We start from the raw sequence: 19,798 nt of genomic DNA, 5'->3' as shown, positions 1-19,798 counted from the left end.
TTTTCAAAATAGCATGTTTTGCTTTAAGAAATAGAATGATCGCTTTATAATATAATACGCAAGTTATTTTCAATTTTAAGAGAATTTTTTTTCAAATTTTTCCTTATTAATGAATTGTCAAAATTGTATGAGTTAGAAAATCAAAAATTTTCTTTATCGAAAATGGGTGAATAGGAAGTCCTACTTACGACAAATTTAAATTCCATTAGAGGGAAATTGAAGCTTAAATTTTACTACTAGTTTATTAATCTAATATGTCTACAGAATAAACTAATTCAATAATAGTACATCCAAATTGTCATCTATCGTATATCACTTTGACATGTGGCATCGGCATAAAAAACATATGTACTACATAATATATAAGAGTACTCATATATTATACCTATATAGTATGAGTACTCTATAGTATATGTGACTGCTGCTCCCATAATAGTGTATGTATATACATACGACTTGTATTACATTCTCATATCCAGCAAATAAAACCTGTGCTGATCAAGTTGTGAAGAGAAAGTAATTTCTAGGTCAGTTCTAAGATTTAAAGCCTAAAATTTGGTCATTTTAAGCTCTAAGTAAAATGCCAAATAAGAAGACTGGCCAAAGAAAGAAGGCAGAGAAGCAAAAACTCCGGCAGAAAGAAATTAGAAGCAGGGAATCCTCTTTAGCTGATGTACCATGTAATGCACCTATGGAATGTGACAAATGCGAAAGAGTAAGTACATACTTATATATGTACTCTTATATTTATATAAAGACATTCAATGAAAAAAAATTTTAACAGAAACAAAAATCTCGAGCATTCTGCTACTTTTGTCAAAGTGTTCAGCGACTTCCACTGTGCGCTCAATGTGGTAAAAATTCTTTATTTTAACTTCAATACATATGTACTGCAAATCAGCAGGAAACAAATACAATGCAAAAATTTACTTTTAGGTAAAATAAAATGTATGCTTAAGACTGGAGATTGTGTAGTAAAGCATGCTGGAGTTTTTACGACTGGTCTTGGAATGGTTGGTGCGATATGTGATTTTTGTGAAGCTTGGGTTTGTCATGGGCGGAAGTGTCTCCAAACTCATGCCTGCACTTGCCCTCTTCAGAACGCAGTATGCATTGAATGTGAACGGGGAGTATGGGAACACGGAGGTCGAATATTCAAGTGTTCCTTTTGTAATGGTTTTCTATGCGAAGATGATCAGTTTGAACATCAAGCCAGTTGTCAAGTCTTAGAATCAGAAAATTACAAGTGCCAATCTTGTAATCGATTAGGACAATATTCTTGCTTGCGCTGTAAGACATGTTATTGTGAAGATCATGTAAGGAGGAAAGGATTTAAATATGAAAAGAATAAAGCTATACCATGCCCAAAATGCAACTATGAAACTTCTATTACGAAAGATATGAGCATGTCAACGAGAAGCCACAAATTTGGCCGTCAACAGCAAACAGCTGGAGAAGATGATGATTATGATTATGACGGTGGTTATAGTGGAGGTTATAGTGGCTATGGTGCCAGCAATTTTTCTGGAAATGATTTTGATGAAAATTATAATTATGAGGATGAAGATGATGATGATGATGATGATGAGGATTATGATGAAGACGATGATGATGATAACGAAGAAGGCAATGAATCTCCTGCTGAGGAAAAGGATAATAAAAAAGATACATATTCAAAATAATTAATTTTATTAAAACAAATTTATTATATAATTATTGTTATCGGTTTCGACAATAAAAGTTTTTAGTGAAATTATAAGTATGTCTAGGTTTACTTAAATATTTTACAGCAAAAATGTAAAGTTATCAAACATGCTGTATTTAAATGAACTACATTATGTTATCTATTATAATTTCATCTCAAATTCCATTTTTATGATACAAATATGTAGCTTAAAACTATTTATTTATTTAAAATCAGGTTGGTTTTTAAATGATGATAATGGGTAAACATTTACTGTACCGAAAAAAAATAAAATATAGTGAACGATCTATATTTTCAGTGTATGTAGCGTGAATTTTCGAATGTACTACAAACTAGAACTATTCTCGAATTGAATAAACAGAAACCCACAAACCTAGACATTTGATCACAATTTTACTTTATTGAAAAATGTATAAAGAATTTAAAATTAAATTTATTTTATTAAATAAATTCAATGAAGCATCAAGAACCTCATTCTTTATCTCAGGCTTTCACTCACCATATGAGTACAAAATTATTGATTATCCCATACTTTTACAACTTAAAATTAGGTACTTTGATTTGGAATATAAGCAGTTTATGCATTCAGTTTTAAAAATTTTAAAATAAATATATCTTTGGGGGTTAAAAATATACGTATGTATGAATATCCTTATTTGAAAGTGACTAAAAACATCCCTTAAAAAAGTGAGGTACAGAAAATGGTAGGCTCTAAAATTAAAGCAAATAAAACAATAATCTGTTTTGAAATTCTTTCTTTTATTTACCACTTAAAGTTTTAAAATTAATATGTCCTCAAAAATGATTCGTTTTTTTTTTTTTTTTTGTTGCTTATTCTTTAAAATTTTGGAATAGTTTTTAATTATTTATTCTACATTTTAACACTGCAATTTCTTTTTACATTCTTACTTTATAAATATTAAGAAAAGTAAAAAAAAAAATAAAAATAAAAATTTTCAGTTCTATACTAATTTAAAATGAATAATTTGAATTCAAAATTATTTTTTTGTTTTTAATTAATAAAATTAACTGAAATTATATTTGGTATACTTAATAAGTATGTATTTGTATAAAAAAAATAATATTAATGTCAATATTATACAACAGAATCTAAAGTAAAATTTAAAATTAAAAAAACTCATTAAATGAAATACTAAAAGGAAGGGGAAGAGATAATGAAATATGTACTATAGATAAGCCAATTTCCTATTGTTTCATTAAAATCTAGGTTAATATTTTTTAAGCATATTTTAAACGTACTACTTTGCGATGTACTCTAAACATTTTCTTGCGTAGAAAAAATTAATAAAGGAAATAAAATTTTTATTGTATTTTTTTTGAAGCCAAATTTCAACCTATTTGAACATTTGTCAATAAAACGTATATATTTAATTATTAAATTAATATTTTTCAATTTCAAAACAAAAGGAAGTAGAATTAACACAAATTTTATATCAGTTTTCAACACCTATTTACAGTAATTATTTATTTTTTATATTTCCTAAAAAATAATCTTCTATTTAATAAAAATATTAAAAAATTTTACTGTAACGATGATGCGCTTCTATAATAAATCCAAAGTAAAATTAATCAAATTATAAAATAAAAATATATTGATCTTCCCTTGAAAAATTAAATATGTATTAAGAAAATGCAAAATTAAAGTTTTAAAAAATAATTTTCTCTCTTACTACTTCTTTATTTTATTTTCGTAAAAATATTTTTGTATTTATATATAAAAACAGTATTAAATAGACCATTGAAATAAATTGGCGAAAATTAAAAAACTAAAGGCATAAATGTGATTTAGAAAATATTTTGGAATGATTAAAAAAAATTAACAAAAAAATCAGATGATTAAATTACAAAAATAAGGAACTAGTTATTGTAAAACCTGCTAAATCAAATTAAAATGAAATATCTATTAAATAAAAAATTAAAGGAATAAAAACTTTACATTTTGTTAAATTCTTGTAACGTTTATTTTTTCTATCTTTTTTTCAGTCAAGTACAAAAATAGTATTTTTTTACGTCGTTTTTGTTTATTTTTATTATTATATTTATTTTTTTTTTATTTTTACCTTTTTATAATCATTTACTATTTTTATTAATTTTTTTAATTACGAAAACTGTCTTAACATACACAAAACCAAAAAAAAAAAAAAAAATATATCATATATTTTTTGTTTATCAAATTGGTTCCTACTGAATATTTTAAGTATAAGATGAACGTATATAACAAGAAGACAATTATTAATAAAATATTACAATTAAAAAAAAAAATATAGAATTAAAATAAACAAAAATAAAGAAACACAAATTTAGAACAACTATTTATTATTATTATTTTTTGTTTTCTGTTTTTTTTTTTTTAATATTTTATCATTACTGTTGTTATAAGTACGGGATGTTCAATGAAGGTTTTTTAATTCTGTTGTTTTAAGAATGTTTTCAATATGAAATATAACTCTAAATAATTATTTTCTTTAATTTACAATTCATCTTTTTCAACTTTTTCTGCATCAGCTGCTTCCACTTCTTCTTCTTCTTCTTCCTGCAAGGTCACAAAAAAAAAAAAAAATTAAATTACATTTTCATAAAATATTAAATAAAAATCTATATTTCAATAATTCCTAATAAAATTTTATAATATTTTAAATATTTGTGCATGCATAATATATTTATTAATATTATTTTATATGTAAATATCTTTTACATTTAATTTTTATTTACATTTTGGTTGTAAAAACCATGCAATACAATACAATATCATTTCATATAAAAACAATATTATTTTACTAATAAATTCCTGAATATATTTTATGTTATCAAAATTAATATTATAATATCTTACTGATACTGAGCCTCCAGATTCTAAGAATTTAACAAAATCATCCAAAGTTCTATCCAAATTATAATCGATCACTTCATTATCTCCTTTACGGTATAATTTAATTGTTGGATATGAAACAACTTTTGTATGTTCTAATTCATTTACTGTAGCATCCATTTTAGCAATAACAATTGATTCATGATCCTTATATTTTTCTCCTAATTGTTCATAAATTGGAGCTAATTGTTTACAATGTCCGCACCTAAGAAAAGTGTAAAAAATAATTAAAAAAAAAATGCACAAAAATAATATTTTTAAAAAAATAATTTGGTTTTGTTATAAAATTTCAAATTACTTTTCAATTAGTTGTTGTATACATATAATATTTTATTCGGAATTGTGTTTTGTAGAAATGTAAATAATGCAATTTATGGTACTTCAATAGAAATTTTTAATAATGAAAACTAGTATGTATTAGATATATGTATGTAAGTTTTAGATTAAGTAAAAGAAAATTTATTATAAAAGAAAGAAAAGAAAAATATAATTATACAGACAATCCTTTTAGAACACGTATACAAATTACAAAATTCTTCTCGAAAATTAATACAATAAAATTAAAAGATTTTTGAAACATGAACTTGAACAACACAACTACCATATTTAAAGATATATTTAGACATTAATTCATATTTTAATATTTAAAGATTTGGATATTATTAAGATAATACACCAATATAATAACTTTAAATAATAAAGAAAAATGTGTTATATAAGGATCATCCATATAAAGAAAATTTCATAATTTAGTTTTAGTGTTTTATTTAAAGTGTTGTGTTAAACTAATTGGACGTGTACAAAATATTATGTGTAAATTAAAATATATGTGTATATAAAAATTCAATTTCAAAATATCCTATCTTAAATTTTATTAAATTTTAACTATATCGAATTTTTAGACATCCTTTTACGATATCTATACGAAGACCATTTCGAAATTGAGATTTTCAAAAGAATGAAAAGTGTCATGCATTGAAAAATTAAAACGACATACCATGGAGCATAGAATTCAACTAAAACATCTTTATCTTTATTAAATGCAACTTCATCAAAGTTCTTTGAAACTAAAACTTTAACTGGTGCTTTATCCCAATCTTCTGGTACTTCTTGACTTAATAAATGTTGTTTTAGTTTTCCATCTAAGAATTTCTGTATAAATTCTTTAACAGTTTCTTCATTAATATCATTTGATTCTGGTTTATATTTGGCCATATCTTCTTCTAATTTAATTAAACGTAATGTTGGTACTTCATCTTTGCTCATACCAAAGAATTCAAATATACGTTGATTGTCTTCTTCATCAGAACTAATTGTAACAAATAATACATCATCACGGAATTGTTTAGCCAAATTACGTAATGGTTCAACATATTTTTCAATATGACCAGCAGATTTTGATAAGAAGAATAATAAGTGAGATTTAATTGAACCACCGAAAATTTTTGTTGCAGATTCATGATTAAATTCAATAATTAATGGTAAAGATTGAACTGAAATGAATTTTTTAAGATTTTCTAATGATGATTCGCCTTCAAAGACAGCTTTCTTTTCGTCGAATGGTTTGAATAACATAATACTTCCATCTTTTGCTTCATATTCGCTATAAACATCATCATTACTTGTAATTGCAAATATGAAACTATCTAATGAATTGGCAACTGAAACAAAAGTTTTAGCTGCTTCACTTTCACGGTCCTTAAAGAAGCCAATGACAACAATCTAAAAAAAATAAATAAATGAAATATAAAAATTTATTAGTATTAGAATTAAATAATAATTTTTTTTTTGTTGTATTTTTTAGTCAAAATGAAAAATGATGCCATGTTATTTAAAATATATTCTTCGATTTTATATTGAGATCTTAATGCAGCAGATTACAACAATATAACACAAGTTTAGTTTTAAATATAATTGTAATTTCTATTTTAAATTTTCCATTGCATTTTATCTTATTCTTTTGAAATTTTATTATAGAAAAGCAGTTTCTTATTTAAAAAATTAAAATAGCAAAATATTGTTATAAAATTTTTTAAATCGCATCTTATATTATTTTCATTAGGCCATTTTCAGTCGCTTATCAAAAACAATATTAAATAATATTAATAACACGCAATTTATTCTATTTCATTTTTTTTTTTTGTGTATAAAAAAAATTTAAATACTTTCTTAATTGCCTAAAGTATTAAATTAGTAAGTTAGTTGAGGCTGATATAATATTACAGTCAGTATGATTACAAAATTAAAATAGGTCAAATTTAATAAAAAAAAAATAAAATAATAAACATTCACAAATAAAAATAGCATTTAAAAATGAAATTCTGCAACATTTGCGTAGCATAAATTAAATAAAAGTTAATCTTAAAGTCTGGCGTATAATTAAAACGACGCACCACATAAATTTTAATATTTTTACTAGCTATTATTCATCAGTTTGTCGTATAAGTCCAAATTTTATTGTACATTGCTAAAAATAATCAATACAAAATTATTTATATTGCAAAAATTTTAAATTAAGATTTCATTTATACATTATCATTGTTAATCCACTAAATGACGAACAATAAGTTCAATTGCATATGGTATTCAAGTATAAAAACTGAAAAATAAAAACCATAATTTTTAGTGGGACCCCTCTTTCAATATACAAAATGTATGAACAGAAATTTCATACATTATTTTAATTAAATATTTGATTTTATTTGAAAACTATTTTGTACATTAGAACAATTTGTACAGTTGAATTTGAATTCATTCTTATAGTTCTATAACTATATGTACAATGAATTAATACGTACTATGTTCAAATTATTATTTATTTGAATTACTTTATAGTCTTATTAAGTTTGTTTTAACAAGTGCCCTGACATTATTGAATAAATTGAAATTTAATCCACACGAACTTAAAAATAAACTAAATAAAAAACGTACACTATGTATATTTAACTAAAAAACAAAAAAGAAAAAAAAAATTGTGAAACGTACATTTTTTATCAGTTTTTTTTTTTAGATACATATATACATACTGTATCTCACATTAAATAAATAAAAAAAATATCATTTCCGTATTATAGCTGTTCATTTTCTTATTGATCTTGAACTTGGTTACTAAATATTTTTTATAATAGTAAAAAGTTTTCTTTTTTGAAAAAATTGAAATTAATAAAGCAATTAATTAAACAAGTAGAATGTTTAATCATTCGTGGCTTCCACTTGTAAATTTTAATTATCAAAAACAAAATGTTATTTACAATATTCATCACGTTAATCTTTATAATAATTTATACTTTACATACAAATATTTTTGATAAATTCTTTTATGAATTTATAAGATTTAAGCCACCATTGAAAGCAAATTGTGACAATTTATCATACATATATGTATATAATTTATTGAGTCACAATATTAAAATTTTATTTTTGGTATTTCTTTTTACCTTTTTTTTTAATTCAATATTAATTTTGATATTAATAGAAGTCCTTTAGTCCTCCACAGTTAATTCAGACTGTTGCAGTTTATTAATTCTAGTATCCGTCTGTTTTATTTTCAATCAAGTTATTGTTGGTACGTCTTTTTTTTCCAAATTAAAATAATTCTGGAAATTCTAATCTAAAACCTGTTGTAAACTAAAATCATACTAACTATAATATTAAATGGCCTTTCATTCACCGACCCCCTTAATTATTTTATGAAATTTTTTAATATAGGAAAATTCTACCATCATCCCGCCAAATTGAAATTATGTAGAAAATCATTTTACTGTTTGAACAAGTCTATTGCACTTTATTTTCTGAACATAATCTTATATAGTAATAATAAAATCGATATAATAACGTTGTAACTTATTCAACACATGTAAATTTGTAATACATATGTACATGAGTATGTACATTAAAATATGATTTTTCACATAAGAAAACTAAAGCTTAATATTTTTCTGATTTTCTTTTTAAAATTTCTTTTCAGCTTTAACAAAAATACAATATAAGTTTTTGAATTTTTCTTGCCTTTTATTTAGACTACATTTACATGTACCCATTTTTTAAATTTATAATGAAAATTACAAAAGCAGTTGAATGACCTCTCTTAACCCATTCATACTATCAGACGTAAGACTAAAAACAAAAAATATATATTATGTATAATATATAAAAAAAATAAAAAAATACATAAGTATAAAAAACGATAATTATAAACGAATTTCATTGACTTGGACTTAATAATGTAAAAATGCCGAGATTAAATGTGTGCTTCATAATTTTAAAATTTAAGATTTAAATTTTTAAAAATTCGATTATTATAATTTTAGATCAAAACTATTTTAAAATCTGAATCTTGGAACTTCTAAAACATTACTAGAAAAGTATTTAATTATTAGTGTAGATTAAGTATTCCCGAATCAAAAGCCGACCATCTACTTTTCTTAAAATAAGTATTTTTTTTTTAATTAAGAAAGAAAGTTATTTAAATGCTCAAAATAAAAAAAAATTAAAAATTTATTTTTAATGGAAAATTAAAATAAAAAATTGAAATAATATTTTTTTTTTCTTTTTTCGTCAGTGATTAATTCTTATTAAACATTTAGGCATCATGAAAATCTGTAGCAAATCCACTAAACAATTTCATAAGAAGTTGAAATCTTAAGAGCGCCATTTTATCAACACTAGGTAAAAGGCTAGCAATACTACCAAAAGGTATATTGTTAGCAAACATATCACTTGCATCTTCTGTTTTCCTTTCAACTTTCATATCTTCTATATTGTCACTAGGTCTCTGAATATTAATAGTTTTAATACTCACTTCATTATTTTTAATAACATCAGCAGCATCATCGACACTATCTACTTCTTTAACAGGTGATCCAGCTTTTTTAGTAACCCATGAAATAATATCACTTGCTTGACGTCCACCAGTATATTCAATTGGTGTACCATCACGGAAGAATTTCAATGTTGGATAACCACGTACTTGATATATTTCAGCCAATGAACTTTCTTCGGTTGCATCAACTTTAGCTAATTTTATTTCTGATTCTTTTTCTTTAAGACTTTGTGCTGCTTTTGCATATTCTGGTGCTAAAGCTTTACAGTGACCGCACCATGGAGCATCTATTTTAGAAAAGAAAACAAAAAGTACAAAATGTTAATTAAAAATAAATATTAAAATTAAAAAAAAAAATAAAAATTGGTTTTAGCTAATATCAATATTTAGTGAGTAAAAAAATTTCAAAATTTATCGCAAAAAAAGATTAAAAAAGAAGCAACGAAAAAACAATGCCTTATTAAAAAATTTGATTTTATCGGAACCTTGATAAAACGAAAGTAACATTTACTTTTAATTATTCAGTGAACTGATGAAACCTGATCAATATTTTGCTATGTTTTTTGATAAAAGTTTTAATTAATCAAATTCGAATAACACCAATGTTAATTTTAATGAAAACAATTTTATAAATACTCGTATGTTCACAAAAAAGAAAATTTATGAGTTTTGAAAAATTTTAAAGTTTGAAGGACAGCCTTTAATTCTATTTGTAGTGTCATGTATTTTAAAAAAATTCAAGTATCTTTCAAATTTTTCAAATTTTCGAAATTTTCCTCTAATAATTTGATTTCTGCTTACTCAACTAATTTTACTGCTGAAATTATTTATACTGCACTGCACAAAATCGCGAAATTTTGATACTGCAAAAATTTCAAAACAAATAGAAATTTAAGTACATAAGAGATTTTTGAGTAATTTCGACTCAAAATAACCTTAAGAATTTACAAAAATTGAACATTCATTTTTCTAATTATAATTACTGTCCAAAATTATTTTTGTTCATTTATGTATTGATTTAAAAATAAAATTTGAAGAAAATCTAAATTTTTATGCCATTCATCAATTGCAATTATGCAATTTGTGACATAAAAATGCCAAATTTCAGTTTGTTTGAATTCGCATCAAGAAAAAATTGTAGTAACATATGGCAACATAAGATTTATTCGAATCATGTGGAATCTGTATAAATTAAATGAACTAACCTAACATTACCCACCCAACCATCCAAAAAATGTATATATACTCATGTTTTTCTGCAAATTGTAAAAGAAAAACAAGAAAATTTCTAATAAGAGGACAAAGAAAAAAAAAATTACTAGTGAGGTAGACTTCATTATTTATGTGTGTGTGGAAATTGAAAAAAAAAAATTAATTACACGTCAGTCAATTCAACATGTATTGTAGAAGACGACTTAAAGAATATAGAGACTATATAGAGGGCAACACTTCTAATATTACAGTTTTTTATTGCAGTCAATATTTCATAAGAAAAAAATTGCCAGAATACCACAATATTCACAGTGAAGTCTTTGCCTCTAGCACAATTTTGCTATGATTCAGAAATTTTATAATTTCTATCAACTTCAATACAAAACTCATTGCTCTCTATTTAGTTGAAAATATTATTTCATTAGTTATTTTTACATTTTATATTAATATAATTTCTTAAATACAAACATACATCTTGCTCTGTTATAAGTATAACTTTATGCAATTAGAATTTTTAAAGTTATGTGTATTAAGTTTTTACTAACTTTTTCAATTCTGTTTTCTTGTAAGAATACGTGACACTATATGCCATTTTTTTATATTTTTTATACATGCACATTTTTGTGTATAATGTAGGGAGATAGAAAAAAGTATTCTTAGTTAGAATTACATCTGTAAATACGGATACATATAAACAAAGTGTCAGTCAGTAAAGGTAAATGCATGTCATGGCTTAGCCTAATTTAGATTCAAAAACTTATAAAAAAAAAATTTAAATATTACTTTTACGATTAGAATTTTGTAAGAGGGTTATTATAAAAAGTTTTAATCAAAAATTTTTGTTTTTCGATTATTGGCTATTTTAAAAATAAAATTATAAATAAAAGAATTTTTTACTAAACAGGTTATATATGCATGTACAAAAACTACAATAAAATAGTGTATTAACCTGTTAAACAAGAATTTTTCATTTATGTTTTTATATGCGTAGTTTAAAATAAATGATGACAGAAAAATCATTTAGTGGGAACATCTGCTAAAAATTTTAATTAAAACACAATTTTATATATGTATGTAGATAAGTTGTGGGTAACAATTATAACTATCATAATAAAATATACATAATGAATTCCCATAATTCTCTAATAGGATTTTTTCATTTTAAAAATATCATATTGAAATTCTATTTCCATACAGATGCAACCCCGTCTATGTTAAAACAAAAAAAAACGAATTATAATGAAGAATATAATAATTTCCACAAAATTCTATGTTGCATTTGAAAGTAACGGGTCAAATCAAGTTCATTGATTACGACAAAACAAAGATAAAAACTAGTTCTTTATGAACCAACCAACTAAAATCAAAATAAAACAATCACTAATTATTAAAGAAACATTTTTTAAGAACAAACTAGTTTTTCAATCATAAATTTTATTAAATCTTCCAATTGATATTATATAATTTTTATGATATTTGTTGCATCACTTCAAATTAAATACAGGTTTTTATCTTAGATATGCAAGTCATTCGTTAGGGTTCAATTTTTATTAGAAGTATTAAAGAAGCTAGGTATTTTTAACACAAATTAATATTAGTTTCCAAAATTTAAACATCATTTCCTCACTTTAAACTAACACTAAAAATGATTTTAAATGTAAACAGAACCAAAGTGATGAACTGCAAAGGTGGACTATTTGCGTTGTTAACGTAGAACAATAGCGGAACGGAAGAATCAAATTTTCAGTATTTTACGTAGTAAATTTTCAGTATAATCGTATAATTTCATACGTCTTTGGAAACGGATGATGTCAAAAAAAAAAACGAATTTTTTATGTGTATTCTATTATACGAATTTTGACATTTCAATGCGGAAAATCACTTTTACTCTGCCTTCACCTGAATTTGAATCATTTGGCTTAAATCATAAATGTTCGATTCCACAAACGTCTTTAAGCGAGAGAATACTGTATTTCTTTAGTTAAAATATATTTTCTTAATTATAAGATGATATTGAACCAAAAATATTGAAAATATTTTTTTAAATATTAAATGTCAATATACATATATTTAAAAAAAAAAAATCAAGGGTTCAAAATCCTTCAAATTGATAAGAAAACCTATCCATCCAGTCAAAGATGTCAAAAACCTATACATACATACATATACATTCATACAAAATGTGATCATAAACTCAATTCTTTAAATTTAAACGATATTTAATATTTTTTATTTAAACGATCCTTCACGAAAAATTTCACATTCAAATTAATTTCATTTTAAATTTATTTTTATTAGCGATCATTATTTAAATTTTATAAATCTACATATCTAACTATATATACAATTTTATGCTATGTAATAAAACAAAATATAACCTTTTATTTAAAAAATAAAAAAAAAAATTAGTAATAAGAATGACAAAAAAAAAACTTAGGATCACACCCTGTTAACAAAACCATTAAATTATAAAAATTGTTAATAACTAAAAAGAATTAAGAATAAATATAAACCCTTTATATATTTACATACTTAGTTTATTTACTCCATGCTTTTTGATATTCAAAACGAATTTGTGTATTAGGTAACCCATAGTTAGTGGAAGTAGAATTTTGATACTTATGTATTAAAATACATTTATGCATATATATACACACATGCACAGAATATGAAAACAAGTATTTTTTTTTTTTCATTTCTACCTTTTCCCCCTTCGTATATATCTGAAAATCGTTACATAAAAGTATGTATGTACATAATTACTTTTTCTAATTTAAAATATTCTAATAAGTTTTACGAGTATGTGGTGATTCTTTACCACAGAGATTTTTAACCTAATGGAACGGGATCGATTTTTGTTTGGTTTCCGATTGATCGATGATTAATTTGCTTTTTATATTATAAAAGCCACTAATTGTATTTCCAGTCAATCTAGAAGGATCTACATTATCCACACAAATATGGCAACCTATTAGAACTTATATCTACATAAGACATCAATTAGAACAGAACGTTAGATCAACGACACCAACATAAGAGAACAGAAAGAGTTTTGAGCCAATATTGAACAAATTTCATAAAAATCTAAAGCAAAGTTATTTATTCTGTCACATACTATTTTTTTCAATCAATTTTGTGATGTTGCTAAATGTTAAGTAACGTTAATATGTATATGTAATTGTATACAACAAATTTTTAGATTAACTAGCTTATATTTAATATTTATTTGTTATACATCCAGAATTTAATACAAGCTTATAAAAGTTGTATTATTTAGTATGTTGCAACCATAAAAAGGTTAAGAACCACTGTTCTACAGAATTTAAATGACATTTATTTAGGCATAGTTGATTATTATAATATGTATGTACATATATATAATTTTGGTATTTTAATCTATAGTTAGTCTATGGTTTAAAGGCCAGTTTCACATTGTATCAAATTATTTTATTTTTTTTTTGGAAATAACAAAAGAAAGCGAATTAGAAATGGATTGAAAATTAGATAATATAGTTATGTATGTATACATATATGTAGTTGCTAATAAAAATATTAAAAGGGGCATTTACCTTAACATTTTGTAGCTTTTACTGAAATAATAGTCGAAAAGAATTTATGTATACTTATTATGTATACTATTTATGTTATAATTCGGTATATAAATATTATATTAATAATAAATCTTTAAAATCTTATAACTTTAATATTATGGGAAAATTAAAAAACATTTTTAATTTATTACAATATTTTCGAAAATAAAATATGAAATTTGTTATAAATTATTAAAATTTATTCTTTATTAAGAATTTTTGACTTTAAAACCACTATTATATTTGAGGTTAGGAAAAAAAAATATATTAACAACAAAAATGCTGAAATTATTTATTTTAGTAATATTTAACAAAATAATTTATAAAATAATTAAATTTGTAGACTACTTTTAGAGATTTGGTTAAATTTTAAAAATTTTTGAAATATTTATTTCGAAAACAAAATTTAACTAAAGTAGCCTTAACTTAGAGCAAAATTATTGTGTATTAAATGTTTTTGTTCTCAATTTTTGATACATTTGAATATATACATACATATATATGTACATTTACAAATGGCTTTGTTTTAAAATAATAAAAGCTTTGTTCTAAATTAACATCCCACGATTTAAATTTTAAATTATCATGTAAAACAAATTGGTGATTTTTTTTTTAAATGAAAATAAATTATATTCTGGTCTGAATTTGAATTTAGATTCTAGGGAAATTCTTAATTTGGTTAAGTAATAAAAAGAAATTTTTTACAACTTCTACTTTCACCAAGTTTGAATACAACATCAAACAAACCATAATAACGAAATTTAATCTTAATCATTTACATGAATTGAACTAATTTTTGACAAGAATTTCAAAAAAAATGAAAAAGACTAGAATCCGGAAACATTATTCTTAGTGTTCTTTGCAAACGCCATTTTCTTTAATTTTTACATTTTCCAAACATTTAAATTATTGAGATTTTAAAATTGTTAAACGTGCTATTATTAATATAAACGTGCAGCAAGCACGTAAATAATTAATATAAAAAATACAACAGTTAAAATTTAAATATTAAATATTTAATAATTGAATATTAATTTATTAATAAATTATATATTATTACAATATTATTTACACTTCCAAATTTAATTTCCGGTCCATATTATATAACAAAAAATATATTACAAGTTCCATTCAAAATGGTTTTATTTAATGAATACGTTAAAATTGAAACGTAGGTATGTACAAACACGAAGAATTCTCAAAAAAAAAGTGTTCAAACATAAAATACACTTGTTCTACAATGCCAATTCATTAATTTAATATTTATTTTTGTGTTTCTTATTAAATTTTATGTTGATCTTTAAACAAATGTTTTAAGTTTATTTTAATTTCTTATTGAATCCAAAATTTACGTGGTAAATGCAAACATGTTTCTTGAAATTATTATTTATGATGTTAAAATATTTTTCATTAATTAATCAATAAGGTATACATAATATTACGTATAATGTGATATACATATACACATTTTTTAAGCGGGAAAATTACGAATTACAAAGAACAGTCCATAAATGAAAAGAAATTCTTAATAGTTTACTAGTAGTTTGCTAAAATTAAAATCTCAGTGTTTAAAGAAAGTAAACATTCCAGTTATATTCTAAAATATTACTAAAAACGTCTTGGCACAGTAACATACTTTTACTCCTTAATGGCGTAGGCTGATTTTTTTTTTATATAAAAATAATAAAAAAAATAAATTGGGAATGTCTTCTTTCCTTTTTAGACAATATTTCATCACATGCTATATTTTACGAAAACAAAAATTTTGTAATGATTTTAATTAATTTGATATTTTCTGTAATCCGATTTTTTCCCCTGATATTCCCAGGAAATTTGTTTAAAATATTAAATTTTCATACAATTATTTCGAAATTGAGATACATAGGTGCACAGGCAGACAGAAAGATATTTCTCTGAAACAAGACAATTTCCATCTTTGTATCGTGAAAAAACTCATTTTTGCAGGAAAATCAATATGCGAAATTTAGTGCCGTCACATAAATCCCCTTAATATATGCAATTTTCGAATGGTAAAAAATAATAAATCATAATTTTTTTAATTAATCATTAAAACAAACAAAATTCGCGTCGATTCTCTAAAGACAAACTAAATTAAAGTGATTTTCAATGCAAATAATTTGAAATTTTTATGTAAATAATTTAAGTTTTTATGTAAACAACAGTAGGCATCTACATAAACCATGAATGTATTCGATATAAATAAAACCAAGTATTTTACAAACGCCAAAAAGAACGTATTTACATATATAAGTAAGTACCGTTTAAACTTTCTAATCTTAAAATATGGTTATGTTATCACATACAGCAAAATCTAGGCAATTTTAATAAGAAAAAAAAAATTTACTTTTGAAATTTGTTGCCGACCGCGTTTCCTATTAATTCAGTTTGTTATTACTGATTATAAAAAAATCATTAATAAAAAAAAAAACAACATTTACTAAAAATAAATATCTACTTGAAAAAATTAACTTTTCTTTTTTTAAATTAAAAAAAAAATTCAATTACTTTTTTCAATTTTTTATAAAATTAAGAATATTTTCATAATCCTTTTTTTATTTATTTGCTGATTCACTTTTTAATCAATAAGATATTGACATTCTACCAAATGTTTTTTAGCCATGATGTTCTTAACTACAATTTGAAAGCACAACGTGGCAAAATTTTAATTTACACGTCATGTATTTTTTAAAACACATAACAATACATAAGCAAAACTTCTTCATTTTCTATTCTTATCTCAAGAATTAAATATAAGTATAAGAAGGCATTATAAAAGTATTTATTTTGTATTAAAAAAAAAAAAAACTTTCAAACACATTGAAATAAGAAAGAACAGCCACTAAAGCATGACAAATACATAAATTATTATAAAATTTTAAAGTTTAATCGACTTTATGACGAAATTATTATTAAATTCGTAAGTTGCAAGTGAAATTCATGTAAATTTTTATTTTGTATTCTTAAACAACGGCTCTTTATTTTACATATTTAATAAAATAATCGTGTACATGTGTACATACATTTTATAATAATTAATATACTCATAGAATGAATTTTTTAATGCATACTTTTTAAGATTCTATTTTTATCATATGAAAATGTAAACAAGTTAAAGATTTAGTAAATTAAAACATTAAAAAAAAAAAATTAAGAACGGAAAACATTCTATCACAACAATTTACAATATTGTATTTATATTATGAGAAAGAATAAAAAGTATATCTGTAGTTGTTACTTTAGTAAACATACTAATATACAGTAATTTAATGTAGTAGTAGTGATTTTTACTCTTGTCCGCTTTTTTTTTTTTTCCTTTCAATATTCTATACAAAATATATTGTTATTATTCTTTTATATTCAATTTACTAGTCTAACATAATGAACTAAACAAAACGACAAGTGAATAAAATCTTACCGTTTATTTCATTATGTTTAGTATGGAGTAGATCTGTAGATGACTCTATATACAAACTGTGAACAATAAACAGTTATAAAATAGTGTTTCCAATATATTCAAGTAAATGTTGATAAGAATTTTATGTTGTGATGACTTACTCATAATACATGTACATAATTTTTATTAATATCATAAATAAATGTATATGTTGCTGACAATTTTTAAAATTTAAATTTACAACCCGAATGGCCAAAACTGCCCTAAATATTTTTAATTAATTTACCTATTTCTACCTACTACAACTATATAATTTGAACGAAATTCAATAAATTTTTGACAATTCTTTAAAAACAAAACTGTTCATAACAGCTAACAATTCATAGTTTCAGATTTAAACTGATTACTCTAAAGAATATCACTATATTGCTAACAAATTAGCAATGTTTATAAACAATTTATGATTTACAACAGTTTTAGTTATGAAAACTATTGTCTAACAAATAAAAAATATTTTTTTTGATAATTGCCATGACCCAAATCGATATTTGAAATTAATTAACTAAGAAAAATACTAAAAAAAAGTCATTATTGTTGGTAAGACCGTTGATAAAAGAACAAAAAAAAAAAAAAAGCGATATGTATAGCTCAATATGCTATCTACTTAATGTAGGGTTAATGCATAATTCCAATACTACTGCTATACCATTTACTTACAATATGTACATATGTACGTTACGTACGCGCGCCTACTTAACTATACATAGATTAGTCCATTAGGGTGTTGTTCAAAAAATTTAAATCACATAAAAATGGACATAAAATTAAATACTAAGCATTAATTTAAGGAACTTGCAAAATTTTTGGAAAAATTTAAATCAATTTTTAATCTATGTACATACATGTGTATGTATGTATGTATATATGTACGTACATTCTATATACGCACAATATGAATTTAAAAAAGGAATTCAATTTCCTATTTGCAAATGACACGTCATGAACTTAAAACACATCTACTTATAACGTTGTTCATGTATTTCAAATAAAACAGGACAGCGCACCGGTAATTGAAACGAAAAAATAGTTATCTTAATAGACCATTTTTTTTTTCTATTTTTTCGAATTTTGTGCAATTTATCACAACTTAAATGATATCTCATGTTCTAAACTATAGCTAGTTAAATCGCGAATCCAATAAGAACCGCCACTCTCGTAAAGAATTTTATTTTATAGCTACCACATATGTACATACTTATATAGTATCGAGCATGATACTTACTGTATGTATGTATGAATGTATATATATACCTATTGTATACGTTTATTGTACTGTATACGTATTATATTAATGACACGCACACAATATCAAAACCACTCCATGAATTTCATTTATTGAAATCATGTTTTTTGAAAAATATTTCTTAATTATTAAATACATAATTTACTTTATAAATTAAGTAAAAAAATAATTTATTATTATTATGTACAGAAAATTTACTTACAAAATTCTACTAAAATATATTTGTTATCATTAATGGCTGAGTTAAAATTTTTGCTTGTCAAAACTAAAACTCCATCTTCAATTTTAATATCACCATCGGCATCGGCTGAAATTGTGGCAATCACCGCCGCAAATACAAATAACGCTAATTTGAACATTTTGCACTAATTATTTTTTTTTCTGTTTATTAAATTTAATTTAATATTACTAATCTTTTAATTAAAAATACTAAATTTGAAAACTGAATAAACTACACAAATTAGTAAAATCTTGCAATGCTTGCCACAATACGAACGAACCGTGTAAGTTATTCGACTTTTAAGCAAGGAATAAGGCAAAAAAAATTTTTTAACTCAAGTCATTAAAGTTGAAGCATTCAAGTTGTATTTTGGAACTTGTATCGCTTTACAGATTCCACATTGAGCTACTATAAAATAAAGAAATGTGTAGGTAATTATGGAATTTGTTTGGAATTTCATTAATTGTCAACATGACAATTCGCTTTAACAGGGTTGGTTACTTTCACCAGAATTCTATATTTTGTGGTGTTTTCACAATGAAAGAACTAAATTTTTATCATTTTGAGAAAATTAATATTTTTTGTACATTGTGTACACATTTTTGAATATATTTTCATTTAATAAAGTCGCTTATTTTTTA

At 23.2% G+C, this 19,798-nt stretch overlaps 2 protein-coding genes across 2 annotated transcripts; one reads left to right on the top strand and one right to left on the bottom strand.

Annotated features, from left to right (window-relative positions):
• Positions 1–410: 410 nt before the first annotated feature.
• LOC129606613 (zinc finger protein 330 homolog) lies at positions 411–1,759 on the top strand. The gene is made up of 3 exons (XM_055517018.1): positions 411–715; positions 785–854; positions 937–1,759. Exons 1-3 carry the CDS (start codon positions 581–583, stop codon positions 1,680–1,682), a joined length of 951 nt encoding a protein of 316 aa, XP_055372993.1. The 5' UTR covers positions 411–580; the 3' UTR covers positions 1,683–1,759.
• Positions 1,760–3,677: 1,918 nt separating this feature from the next.
• Positions 3,678–19,481, bottom strand: LOC129606616 (protein disulfide-isomerase). The gene is made up of 5 exons (XM_055517024.1): positions 19,140–19,481; positions 9,397–9,704; positions 5,593–6,317; positions 4,560–4,800; positions 3,678–4,259 (listed from the first exon to the last, which is right to left on the bottom strand). The coding sequence occupies exons 1-5, from the start codon at positions 19,294–19,296 to the stop codon at positions 4,197–4,199; spliced, it is 1,494 nt and encodes a 497-aa protein (XP_055372999.1). The 5' UTR covers positions 19,297–19,481; the 3' UTR covers positions 3,678–4,196.
• Positions 19,482–19,798: the final 317 nt, after the last annotated feature.

Source organism: Condylostylus longicornis, unplaced genomic scaffold, assembly GCF_029603195.1.
Source record: "Condylostylus longicornis isolate FDR11 unplaced genomic scaffold, ASM2960319v2 ptg000019l, whole genome shotgun sequence".
Classification (NCBI taxonomy): domain Eukaryota; kingdom Metazoa; phylum Arthropoda; class Insecta; order Diptera; family Dolichopodidae; genus Condylostylus; species Condylostylus longicornis.
Note: the sequence above shows the minus strand (reverse complement) of the source record. Positions and strands in the feature narration are given on the sequence as shown.

What these genes read in the sequence shown, in the direction of transcription:
- LOC129606616 (XM_055517024.1), bottom strand. Translation starts at nt 19,296, where the DNA reads ATGTTCAAATTAGCGTTATTTGTATTTGCGGCGGTGATTGCCACAATT. An exon ending in ATGTTATTAAAAATAATGAA is followed by an intron (nt 6,318 to 9,396) that starts GTGAGTATTAAA and finishes TATTTTTTTTAG; the next exon opens with ATTGTTGTCATTGGCTTCTT. An exon ending in GTTGAATTCTATGCTCCATG is followed by an intron (nt 4,801 to 5,592) that starts GTATGTCGTTTT and finishes CACTTTTCTTAG; the next exon opens with GTGCGGACATTGTAAACAAT.
- LOC129606613 (XM_055517018.1), top strand. Translation starts at nt 581, where the DNA reads ATGCCAAATAAGAAGACTGGCCAAAGAAAGAAGGCAGAGAAGCAAAAA. An exon ending in AATGTGACAAATGCGAAAGA is followed by an intron (nt 716 to 784) that starts GTAAGTACATAC and finishes AAATTTTAACAG; the next exon opens with AAACAAAAATCTCGAGCATT. An exon ending in TCCACTGTGCGCTCAATGTG is followed by an intron (nt 855 to 936) that starts GTAAAAATTCTT and finishes ATTTACTTTTAG; the next exon opens with GTAAAATAAAATGTATGCTT.